At 38.5% G+C, this 12,696-nt stretch overlaps 1 protein-coding gene across 7 annotated transcripts; it reads left to right on the top strand.

Annotated features, from left to right (window-relative positions):
• The first annotated feature begins 3,668 nt into the window (after positions 1-3,668).
• Positions 3,669-11,687, top strand: LOC148853577 (uncharacterized). 7 transcript variants are annotated; one of them, XM_088982355.1, is made up of 10 exons: positions 3,669-3,943; positions 4,046-4,149; positions 5,570-6,358; positions 6,753-8,017; positions 8,343-8,637; positions 8,752-8,955; positions 9,811-9,984; positions 10,494-10,691; positions 10,798-10,911; positions 11,144-11,687. In XM_088982355.1, the coding sequence occupies exons 3-10, from the start codon at positions 5,645-5,647 to the stop codon at positions 11,480-11,482; spliced, it is 3,303 nt and encodes a 1,100-aa protein (XP_088838481.1). In that variant the 5' UTR covers positions 3,669-3,943; positions 4,046-4,149; positions 5,570-5,644; the 3' UTR covers positions 11,483-11,687. The 7 variants fall into 7 exon arrangements, with proteins under 7 accessions (XP_088838481.1, XP_088838486.1, XP_088838485.1 ...); XM_088982360.1 differs by lacking the exon at positions 5,570-6,358 and having other exon boundaries at positions 3,843-3,943; positions 6,753-6,839; positions 6,966-8,017; XM_088982358.1 differs by lacking the exon at positions 3,669-3,943 and having other exon boundaries at positions 4,125-4,279; positions 6,753-6,839; positions 6,966-8,017.
• The last annotated feature ends 1,009 nt before the right edge of the window (positions 11,688-12,696 follow it).

Genomic DNA, 12,696 nt, shown 5'->3' with positions numbered 1-12,696 from the left:
TGCACAAAATTCCTCCATTAGCATTCCATTATGTTTGGATAGACCTTTACTTTTATACTTTTAATAGTATGAGAGTACAAAATACATAAGTTTTTACTTTGATGTTTTTGATTTAAAAACTGTTTGAGTAAAAATTTTGTAAAATATGCTTTTTAAATTGAATAATCATATCCCGTTTGGCAAAAACACACTATCAGTCATATGATTCATCTGATCTTACAGGTGACAAATATCACATTACCCATGATCTACATACATTGAATATGCATACATGCCACAATTCGTCAAGAGAGACGGTTGATGAACAAGCAATAAACATTCAATTATACTGGTATTATAGTTATAACACTCTAGTTCATGACTAATTTTGTACACGTAGAATGCTATCTATAGCATTACATTAAACAAGCAATAAATATTCCATTAAGCTTCAAGAATAGTTTGGAAAACAAAGAAGTCAACAACAATGATTCCAATGGCGATAAACATGCACTAAACATGCCATTAAGCTTGCAGATAGTGCATGAAATGGAGAAAAAACATTAAGGGGGGGGGGTATGAAACTAGGATCCATACTTACGATTCCGGTAAGGATTGTGCTTTTAACGGCAATTTCCGATAGCAATGATGGTCGAAAATGGGCAACGGCAAAGCAAGAATCCATGGCAACAAAGAGGTTAGGGCTTAAAGACGATAGGCAAATGGAAGAGAGAGGAGTCTTAATCGGGGGGTTTTTTGAAAGGGTGGGTCATTTGCTTTTGTACTTTTGCACTAAATAGAAGCAAAACTTTCCCAAAAGAACAAAGTAATAAAAGTCGACATTTTGCTATTGGGGGCTTCATGTGTTTTAAAAATATGAAAATCAAAATGCCATCCAAACAAGATGTGGTTTTTGTACTTTTCTACCTATCCAAACAGGGCCTTAACTTTAAAAAAGATTTTAATTTTGCTGTTTAAATTATATTAAATCCCAAACCAAAACTGTTATAGGATTTTTACCTTATCATTTACACTTTGATAACCCATCAATTGATTAAAATAGCTGATGTGACATATGTGCACGTTCTTTTTCCCCTAATAACATAAAAGGTGTAGATCATGCTTAAAAAAAAAAAAAAAAAGAAAATTCCCATAGGTACCCTATACTTATAGATTGATGCCAATTTTGTACTCGAACTTTAAAATGTAACAATCTAATACCTGAGTTTTCAAAATGCGACAATTTAATACCTATCGTCATAAGACAATTAGTAACCTCATGTGCGATTTAAGACTTTTGAAAATATCAAAATTACACTTAAAAATAAAATATATTGTTTATAATCTTCTTGAAACAGATCCCAAACTCTCAATAGTCCATACAATACGTTAAACGGTAGATATTGTTGTGATCGCTGCATCCGTTTTATTATCGTTGGTAATGGCTCCAATTGTCTTTTCGATGATCCTGGTTTGAATGTTGTGTTATTCTGAACCGGATTGACTTCCTAGAGAGGATCGAACCGACGTCTATAGAGTGGGAAGTGGTTACCAGTAGACTTGTTCATGGGCTAGGCCGGGCTTTCACTCTGTATTAACAGATTTTTTTAAGGCCCAAGCCCGAGCCCGGCCCGACCATCGGGCCTACAACTTGGGCCCTAGCCCGGCCCTCATAAAAAGCCCGAAGCTCGGGCCTGGGCCCGAGTCCGAAATTTAGCCCATGTTGTTACTATGCTGAAGTGGTTGAATAGAGAGAGAGAGAGTGAGAAATTATAAAGAGAAAAATAAAAAAATGTATATATTAATAAATAAATAAATAAATAAATAAATATATATATATATATATATTTCAATAAATATTATATTAATTATATATTTTATATAATATATAAAATGCATATTATGTATTTTATAAAATATATAATGTTGTCGGGCTGGGCTAGGCTTTTTTGACAAATCACGAGCCCGACTCGTAACACAATCGGGCTTACTGTATTAGGCCCGACGTCAGGCCCGCGAACCTAATTAGATGACCAAGCTGGACCGAGGTGTGGGCCGGGCCGGGCCGGGCTGGGCCATCGAGCTACCCGGCCCATGAACAGGTCTAATTACCAGTTCAATCGATTAGGCGTGCAGTGCATACTAATGAAGGATTTTCTGGTCTTGAATTTGCTTCTAGGATTCCTGGACCGTAGGTGGAGCTGCTTACATGAACGTTGGAGCCAATGGACAGGTAATCGTGCTTCTACCTTCTTGGAATTGTTTGTCAAGAGACCACACCAGTGAGGGTCTATGATCTTTTATATGATTATTATATAGGAGACTGTCGATGCCATTGATACAATTGAGATCGTTACAGTGGATGGGAGACATCAAATTTTGTACAGAAGTGATCTCGCCTTTGGGTACCGCATGTCACCCTTTCAAGCGATGCAAGATTTGGCAGCAATTGTGGCTGTAACATTTCGTTTGTTGCCTTCAGTATCAGCAAAGGAGCGTCAACAAGCATACCTGAGAAAGTAACAAGGATTTCAAATTTTGCTTCTTAAATTCTTCATTGTTCTCCTCAGAGATGCCAATGGGATATAGTTTTATTTATAGGAGGCGATGGTCTCAGCTTGTGCGGGAACGAACTGCTGGATCGGTGTTCAGAAATCCTTTTGGCATGGGAGTTTTAGTAGGGGAGCTTTTTGAGAACGCTGGACTGAAAGGCTTCAGAGTTGGCAGTGCAGAGGTTTCCAAAGTTCATGCTAACTTCTTCATCAATACCGGCAGCTCAAATTCCCGAGAGATGCTTGAACTCATTGGCTTGGTTAAGGCAAAAGTTAAAAAGGAATTTGGAATACAACTCAGAAAGCTTACTAGCTCAGCTTTAGGTGCCAGAACCATGAGGGTATAAAATGGCAAAACAGCAAATGTTCCCATAGAGAGGAGAAAAAAAGAAAGGAAGAATAATGGCCGTGGGGGGCACTATGCACCATCGCTGTTCGAGAGCTTGAAGAAGATGAACAGTGGCGGTGAACGATAGTTTAGGGCAACAAGAAACATTGAGTCATCAGTCTTTGAGTTAAATGCATCTCAGTGCTTATCAGTCTTCGAAAGAAAACTGGGAAGGGCATTTTTTATACAGTTATTGCTGGATAAAAAAATTGAATGACACTTGAAAAGCATTTGTATCTTTTCCATTATATTTAAAGGTTAGTTAACCATCACGTTTTAAAGTTTAGCATTCAGCCTTTACCAATCAGAAATTTTCAAAAAAAAAAAATGCAGATCATTTGTTTAGTATTGTCAAAAGATTATTCCATATCCGCCACAGCGTACTAGACTGCTATAGACTGTGTTGCAAATAAAATTACATAGGTATTTGCTTGTAATTTACTATTCGGAGCCCCGGACTGCTGCACATTGAAAATATCTCCTGTATGTGTTAAATTGATGAAAAATGTTCCAATGTGCGGATTCCGTGATTTGTGACTCCAAAATTATTGCAACAGGAATCTCATCCGTTTTCCATGCTCACATCGTCGCAATATGGAGAATATCTCTTATCAAATAAATCACGTAAGTACGAAGATATTCTTAATATAAGGCTGTAAAGGCTACTCGAATGGGCGATGCCTAGATGGAAGACTCTGACTGAGAATCATCGGAAGGGACAGGGTTATGTCCGAACTACGAAAGAAGAAAAAACTAGAAAAAGAGAGGAGAAAGAGTGCGTGTGGGAGTGCGCGCGCGCGAACAGTTACAGAGAACAAGAGATGGTGGTGGCCTACTACCTACTAGCCTGGTGGGGAGTGGAGTGGAGTGGGGAGTGCTATTTGACGGACTCTTTAATCAAGAAAGAAAGAAAGAAGAACGCGTTGCAGAATTGTCCTGCTGGCGAATACATCCAAGCATTAGCCTAGAATAATAATAAAATCGATTCTATTTGAGTTTACCACCTTCACTGTCACTTACACAGGTGCCCCTCTCTGTCATTCAAATTTTCTTTAATAAAATAATCTATTTGGACTCTTCAGATAAAATAATCTGTTTGGCTGAGTCAGAATCTCTCTCTCTGCAGTAGTGAACCAGTGATACCGAATATCATCATTCGACACGGAAATGCATTTATTCTTGCTCCTACACTGCATCTCTATTCCGCTTTCTCTGCCTTCATTTTCTTCTGTAAGTCTATCTATTTCTACTTCCATTTCCTTGGCCCTTTACCTTTATTTCTTTCTTCATTTTACTTTCAAGGTGGAGGTTTGATTCGGAGATAGATATCTTTGGTTCATTGCTTCTGTCCCTCATTGCAGTAAGTTGTAGCTTGTAAAAGTCTATTGCATTGTAGTCGTTAGTCGATTTTTCAGTGGTTTCAGCTTCCCACCCTCTGGTTTCTCGATCTCATAGACATTCTCACTTACCTCCACTGTTTATTTATTTTTTATAACTGTATTATCCGGTGCATTTCCTTCTTTTGTAATCCTTGTGTGTTGATGACCCACTTTTTTTCCTAAGAATTTCTGTGTGGAAATGTGCTCATAATCTGAGGAATTGGTTCATGGTTTCAGCATTAGAAGGGGGAGGAAAATGGAGAAAAGAGAGGTGGCCGGACCCAAAGGGGTTGCCTATATACTCTCTGGTGAGGGCACCAGATCATGCCACTGTTGGCCGGAGACAGAATTCCGGCAACCGAAGGTAAAGAAATCTGCTGGTTGCAGAGGGAGGGAGAGGAGGGAAAAGGAAAAAGAAGAATGGTGAGAGAAGAAATGGGCCAGACGGCCAGCATAGGAGTAATGGATCAAGAGGTCCAAAAATGTCCCCAAAATAGGCATGGAGAATTGGATACCCCTATTTATAGAGTTTGGGTGGGCTGGAATATGGAAGTTTTCTTCATCTAGATCATTCTTAATTTTTTTTTCCAATTTTGCCTCTTCATTGGAATGGAATGTTCTTCATTCCATTTAATGCACATGTTTATTTACCTTTATAGAATAATCACAGCTTAACTGGATGCTTTTCTCTTCTTCTAGAATGTCTATTATTTAATTAAAACACATGCCGATTTATTAATGTGCCAGTCTGACCTGGGTTCAGACCTGAGTCAGCTGAGCCTATGTACTTGTACAGAGCCACCATCTTACACGTGTGTAATTTTTGTTGCTTTAAGAAAAAGATAGAAAAGAGCAAGTAAGAGAAGAGGATGAACGGAAAATACTCTTTCCATCTCTAAGGATTTCAATTAAAATTTCCCTGAAGCTTCTCTTCTTTTTCTTGGCGGGGTTTTTGAATCTTAAAATTAGCCAAATTGTGGTGTATTCTATCCTTCATTTATATCAAGTGCATGTTCATACTGCCAGAGTTTTAGTTCTTATAAAGCTTCTCTTCTTTATAAGTTTATTCTTTTTTGCCATCCTCTAGTAGTCTCTACTCTAACATCATCTTACACGTTGTTCACTTTCTAACTGAAAAATAAGTTCATGTCTCCTGAAAGAATTTTTATTCTTCCTCTTAATACAAACACTCAATTGCGGATTATATCTCATATTCTCATTTCCCTACAATTTTGCACAATATACCATTGGATTTTGCTTTCTGGAGTTAGGCTTCATGATGGAGGGTGTCTACACAATTTAACGCTGCATACCTACTTGGAGGTATACCGAAACTTTCTTCAACCATGCTTCTAGGATTGGGGACAAAGAACAGAAAAGGCACTTCAGTTCAGGTGGATTGTTTCTTACATATACAGGAAATCAAACCTTGGCCTCCATCACAGTCTCTCAGATCCCTTCGGTCTGTATTACTTCAATGGGAAAATGGTGACCGGAATTCTGGGTCTACCAAGCCTGTAATCCCCTCACTGGGGTCTGGTGTTGGGGATGGGAAAATTGAGTTCAATGAGTCTTTCAGGCTTCCTGTTACTCTTTCCCGGGAGGTCCCCATAAAAAGTGGGGATGTTGAATCATTTCAGAAGAACTGCTTGGAATTCACCTTGTATGAGCCTCGGAGGGATAAGACAGTGAAAGGTCTGCTCTTGGGAACTGTCATGATAGACCTAGCAGAGTATGGGATTGTTCAAGAAACTAAATGCATAAGTGCTCCAATGAACTGTAAGAGAAACTTTAGGAACACAGCTCAACCAGCTCTGTTTGTTAAAATCCAGCCGTTTGAAAAAAATTGCTCCAGTTCCTTACAGAGGGAGCGGTTGTCAAAAGTAGTGCCGCGAGACAAAGATGGGAAGGACTCGGTTTCTGCTTTGATGACTGAAGAATATGCCGAGGAAGCTGAAACTGCGTCCTTCACTGATGATGATGTTTCATCTCATTCTTCCTTGACCATTTCCTCATCTGTTTTTGAGGAATCTGGAAGTTCTCCAGCCCAGAATAAGGAGGTATTCTTACTTCTAATGCCTTTTGGTCCTTTTTTTATTTTATTTATCTACTCCCTTAAAAATTGTTGCAGTTCAGCCTTTTTCTGTGGAATATGCATGAGAACTATAACAGGATAGGTTCTCAACTTGCTCCTCAATGCTATTTGTAATTCTGGTCTTATTCCATGACCCATAGGCTTTCTTTGAGACACACACCTGCCCATGTACTTATCTGCTTCATAGCTGTCATAATTACATGATTTACGATTTGAATTGTGAAATCCAAAGCCCTTTTCTGAGAAAACCTTACAATTTCTGTTTGAATTTTATGATTTGATTTGTGAATCTTATAGTTCATATGATCCATGTCATTCAAACTAATTCCTAAGCTCTTTTCTGATGCATGCAATTGCAGAATGCATCAGAAGCAGTGAGGAATGGAGCAGGAAGTCAGGATGGGGTATCTGCTATATCTCTGGAAAAGGTTCCTGAAAGATCAGAGGTAAGTGCAGTGACTACACCATACAAACATTTGAATAGGAGCTCATCTCATTCATCACCAGTAGACTTATCCTCTGAAGTGGGGAGCACAGAAGATGACCATTCTTCCTTGACCAACTTCTGGCAGAGAAGTTCAGAACAAATCACCAAGGTACCTGTCACTGGTAGTGTTGAAGCTTCTTCAGCCATTGCTTATGAAGGCACAAAGGAAGAAATAAGGTCCACAAACAGCATAAGTACTTTTTACCAGGATGATTTGGTCCAAGAAGTTAATGAAAAAGTTGTTAAAGGAAGTAGAAAAAGTGAGGATAATGCTCAACAATCCATTAAAAAAGATAATACAGATGGTGTTTCCACCAGAGGTGCACCTTCAAATCCAAATTTGCAGATGGATGGGATAGCTGGACTTGTAAGTATTACTGACTCTCAAATCAACGAGAGGGATTATGGAGAAAGTAGGGAACAGATTGGGAATGGGAAAGAAGGTGCTTCAACAAATAATGGCCGACCTGCCAGTCATATGGAGGAGGAAGATGAAGAGCAATTGGGAAAAAATAGACAAGAAAAAAAAGCAGGAGAAAAAATTCATTCTAAAGAAGATAAGTCTTCCAAAATATCTTCACAAGATGCTATGAAGAAGCAAGTGGCATTTGGGACCAGTCCAATTGCTTTTGACTGCAGAGATCTTGGAGTGAGGGATAATTCTCTTACCATCAGTCAATTAAAGCATGTGAAGTCTGTCCGGTCACCAGTAGACACATCCAGGAACAATGGATTGCTACATGGCAATCAGTTAACAGAAGTAAAAGAAGTTGATGTTTCAGAAGATATTGTTAGTAGTTCTAGGAGTTCTATAACAGCAGAAATCAATGATGCTCAGGATGCTTGTACAGTGAAACTGAACTGCCACTGTAATGTCAAAGTGCAACAACTGGAGCATAGAGTTGAGAACCTTGAAAGAGAGTTGAGAGAAGCTGCTGCAGTTGAGGTGGGGCTTTATTCTGTTGTAGCTGAGCATGGTAGTTCTGCAAATAAGGTCCATGCTCCTGCTCGGCGTCTTTCTAGGCTGTACCATCATGCTTGCAGAAAGCGGTCCCCAGGACATAGGGCAACTGCAGCAAGAAGTGCTGTTTCAGGATTAGTTTTGGTAGCAAAAGCATGTGGAAATGATATTCCCAGGTTTGTACAATAAGTAAACAATCTTTACTGGTTCACTGATTTAAACCATCCAATCTATCAAGTTACCTTCTGATAGAGTGAAATTTATATGATGCAATCCTATTAAAAACTGTTAAACAATCCTCATAACAATTTAACTGATTAGATAGTGAGATCTTCTAATTGGCATGAATATAGGGAATTCATGCCTTTGCCCAGACTTTATGAAGGCAAATCTTGAACTTGTTTGCAGAGCCTGCAACTCTCTTTAACTGTTTGATACAGTTAAAGAGAGTTGATTATTTCCTCTCATGCTCCACCTGATTGTGCTTTCCTTTGAATGCAGGTTAACTTTTTGGTTGTCAAATTCAGTTGTTTTAAGGGCAATTATTAGCCAGGTTGTTGGGGAATCTCAACTATCAATTTGTGCTGGTCCCCAAATTGAAGCTAATGGTGGTAAAATGGGAAACGAAAAGAAATATTCCCCATTAAAATGGAATGAAAGTTCTCTGAACAAGAAAGAGAAGTTTGTTTTTTCTAATGATTTTGATGACTGGGAGGATCCACAGACATTTGTAACTGCACTGGAAAAGGTTGAAGCCTGGATTTTCTCCCGAATAATTGAATCTGTGTGGTGGCAGGTCAATTCCAAGTGTTTTCCACCTATCCCCTAATTTAACGTTTCAGATTTTTCTAGATTAAGCATCCTGAATTACTGCTAGCTTTCTGACCTGGCTTTCTGTTTGTTTCTCCAGATTCTAACGCCATATATGCAGTCTGCCACCAGGATAGCAAATGATAAAGTAATGGCGTCAAACTCAGGGAGTTTGGGTGACCAAGAACAGGGGAACTTTTCTTTACACCTTTGGAAAGAAGCTTTCAGGGATGCTTGTGAAAAGCTTTGCCCTGTTCGAGCTGGAGGCCATGAGTGTGGTTGTTTGCCTGTGCTGGCTAGACTGGTAGTCTATATTTTCATTCTGTTACTAATGCACTTGCACCAATCAAGTGACCCAGCTGCCATTTGTATATTGGCTAGAGGACAGGGAATATCTATCTGTATTTTTGTGGCAACAAAATGCATAGACAAGTGTCTATGCACTTATGATTATGAGTAAACTAGCTGGTGGAAATTATAACAGGGGTGGATGTGCACCTATTGCATGTCTGTAAGACCAACAGAAAGTCCCTACTTAAAGCCTGAAATTGTTTCTTAAGAAAAAATTGTTCCTTCCAGTGCTATGTACCATTAACATAAACTTCATACAAATGTTATGATAATGCAATATAGTTATTACCAACTATACACATGATATGCATAAAGTGCTCTCTGCCTGCCCCGCCCCAACCTAGAAAATTTTCCTTCTCAAAAATTGACTTGACTAGAATTCTCATAAATGTATATTTTGCTCAACTGTGGTGCTTTTTTTTTCTTTGATTTCTTTTGAAGGCTACACAACGGGGGGGTGGGTGGGTAGACCATCCCCACTACTTCTTAAGCATCAGGTTGTAATTGGCCTTTATTATCCGGTGCTAATCTGGGTGTATACGCATTAAGCATTGTGTGGATTGAACATTGCATGGATGCTGTTAAGTGATAGTTTAAGCATGGACCCTTTTACATGTAGAGTGAACATGGAATTCCTTTATATGTAGCCCCTTTTTTTATATGTTTCTAGAGTTCACTTCCTATATCATACTCAGGTATCAGTCTTTCTGCAATGATATTCTAGTAGCTGTTCTCCTTTGTCCTATCGATAAATAGTCAGGTCAAATTTCTAAATATGACATGGCAATCTTTTTTTCTCAATATCCAGGTGATGGAGCAATGCATGAATAGATTAGATGTGGCCATGTTTAATGCTATTCTTCGTGAATCAGCTGATGAGATTCCAACAGATCCTGTCTCTGACCCTATTAGTGATTCCAAAGTTCTTCCTATCCCAGCTGGAAAATCAAGCTTTGGTAATGGTGCGCAACTGAAAAATGCTGTAAGTAATTCACATGTTGCACAAGTTCATGTTCTATGACTGGACATTACATGTTCTTGCTTATATAGACTAGATTCACAAGACACCTTCTATGCATTCATGGTATTTCTTCTACCTATATGTGGTGGCTGTTGGGTTATTTTACTTGCATACATGAATCCGCAAATAGTTGCCCTGAGAAAACACCAGGTATTAACCTAAGACCCAGAATAAAAGGCCCACCTTAAAAATAAAAATATCTATTATGCCTTTATGAATTCATTGCCATACTCAAATTGTCGAACATAATAGATAAGAAAGTTATGATCATTCGATTGGAATTCCTTTCATTGCTATACTCAGTATTTCCTTTTTTTCCCCCTTTTAAGGCACCTTTGGCTATCCTTGAACCACTAAACAATGTTGAAACTCGAGGAGTAAAACAAACAAGTGTTCCTCAGTTGTGAAATCAAGAAGATAACAGCTGACGCTTGATGGCTTGTCCTTTTTCTTTTTCTCTTGAATATCAGATTGGAAACTGGTCAAGATGCCTAATTGATCTATTCGGCATGGATGAAGATGGCTCATTCAAAGATGAGAATGGACTCTATGATGAAGACAGACAGGAGCCTGAAACATCATTCAAGACTTTTCATTTGCTTAATGCATTGAGTGATCTTATGATGCTTCCAAAGGACATGATTTTGAATAGGGCCATCAGGAAAGAGGTTCACCTGCAAAACTCCCTTTTACTTGATTAATGAAAGTCCTTTCCAAGTATTTATTCATTTATTTAGTTATTTTTGTTATTCAACTTCATTTCTGTTTTGGAAGGTATGCCCTACATTTAGTGTGCCATTGATCAGGAGGGTCCTTAGCAATTTTGTCCCAGATGAGCTTTGTTCAGATCCAGTTCCGGAGTTTGTGCTTGAGATCCTGAGTTCTGAGGTTAGGCTGCCAAAAATTCTCCCCTTATTTTTCTGCTTGGTTTTATAATTTATATGCAGTGTTGCATGTTTTCTTAAACAAACAGAAAAATAGGGAATTTTAAGAAAAAGAAGGGAGGAGACCACTTCTGTCCTCCTAAAACAGAATCTGTTCTTTTCATTTGTATCGATTCTCACACAGAAGATCAGATATTGCATTTTAATTTACCTTGATATGTGAGTATTCTTTACAGGACCCTGTTGAGGCTGAGGAAGAGTCTCTTAGGACCTTCCCATGCAATGCAGCACCTATTGTGTATAAACCACCTACAACAGCTACCATTGTAGGTGTTGTAGGAGACGTAGAGAGCCAATTACAGTTACGATGGAGTGGTTCCTCAATGCTCCGGAAATCTTACACCAGTGATGACGAGCTTGATGAGTTGGATTCATCCCTAGTTTCAATAATCACAGATGGCTTATGGGCCAGGGCTTCTTCTACGAGAGTTCCCAGTTGGAATTTGAAGGAAAATGGCGGCCAGAAAGCTCAAAGATATGAGCTCCTCCGGGAGGTATGGAGGGATGGTGATTAACTACTACTTATACAAAAATATGTATCATGAGTCAGAAATATATAAATTAATGCGTAGTTATCTTTTTTGCTTCATACTTGGAAATCTTGATTCCCCATTTTGAGTTAAAGAGACGGAAGTGATTATATGTGGGCACAAGGCAGGTCAAAACGAGGGTGCCTTAAATCAGAAGATACAGAACTGCAACAAAGTCTCTTTGTATCCATTGCCATGCGTCCTATGTATTGATGATCTACACCCACTGGGCAGTGATGCTCATGATGCCCACTGGCATAGTGCAAGGCGGAGAGCAACCTCCCCCAGTTCCCACTCACCCCTCTCCCCAATCCCCATAGCAAAACCAACTGATGCTGCTACCTGCAGCCTGCAAGTTCCATATCATTGGACCTTTTATCGTAGGATGCATTTGGAAACGATGCAAATGGAGTGTAATCCCAGTTCAGGGTAAATTTGCATTCTGGTTCACTTTTGCCTTTGTTTGGTAACATTACATTTATACATTGACAAATGACAGACCATGCATATTTACATTGATAATAAGATGTAAAAGTACATCAATAAAAAAGAAGTAAATTTGCATTCAAGTGCTTTTGATAAAAAAAAAAGCATATGATTTATTGGAATTCATATTTGCAACTATTACAGCTAAAAGTTTGTTTGGTAAGAAGATAAATTTGTTAGTGCAAAACTAACCCAATTTTGCAATATATGAATCGTTTTATACTCTACATATTTGCAGTCACACTTATTTGCATCATTTTCAAACACAGCCTTAGTCTTGGGTTTTTCAGCACATGCCCGGAAACCTCAAAACTTACTTCACTCATCATCCTATTTTTCAAGTTCTTGGGAGTCATTCTTGTCTTGTCCTTAACTTATTGACAACAAAAGTCCAATGTTAAGGTAGGTAGTGATCTTTGTTTTCGAAAACAAAAACTAATTACAACGCCAAAAAACCACCTAAAGATAGTGAAGAGAACTTTTTGAATTAATTTCCCTCATTTCTAATGCTATTCCCTAGTCCCCACTAGTCTTAAATCCTTTGAATTAAAATTCACAATCAATCAACCAATATCAAAAAAGAGGTGATCAATCAGGCGGTATTCATCAAAATTCATGGAGGTGCTTTGATTGGTGAAAGCTCTCCTGATGCCATGGTATCATAAAATTTTCCTATTTTACAAGTTATGAACTAAAAAAGAATTTTTTTTTAT

Source organism: Nelumbo lutea, chromosome 4 (assembly GCF_056320005.1).
Source record: "Nelumbo lutea isolate HS-2025 chromosome 4, American lotus-T2T, whole genome shotgun sequence".
NCBI lineage: Eukaryota > Viridiplantae > Streptophyta > Magnoliopsida > Proteales > Nelumbonaceae > Nelumbo > Nelumbo lutea.
This window is presented reverse-complemented; position numbering and strand designations above follow the sequence as displayed.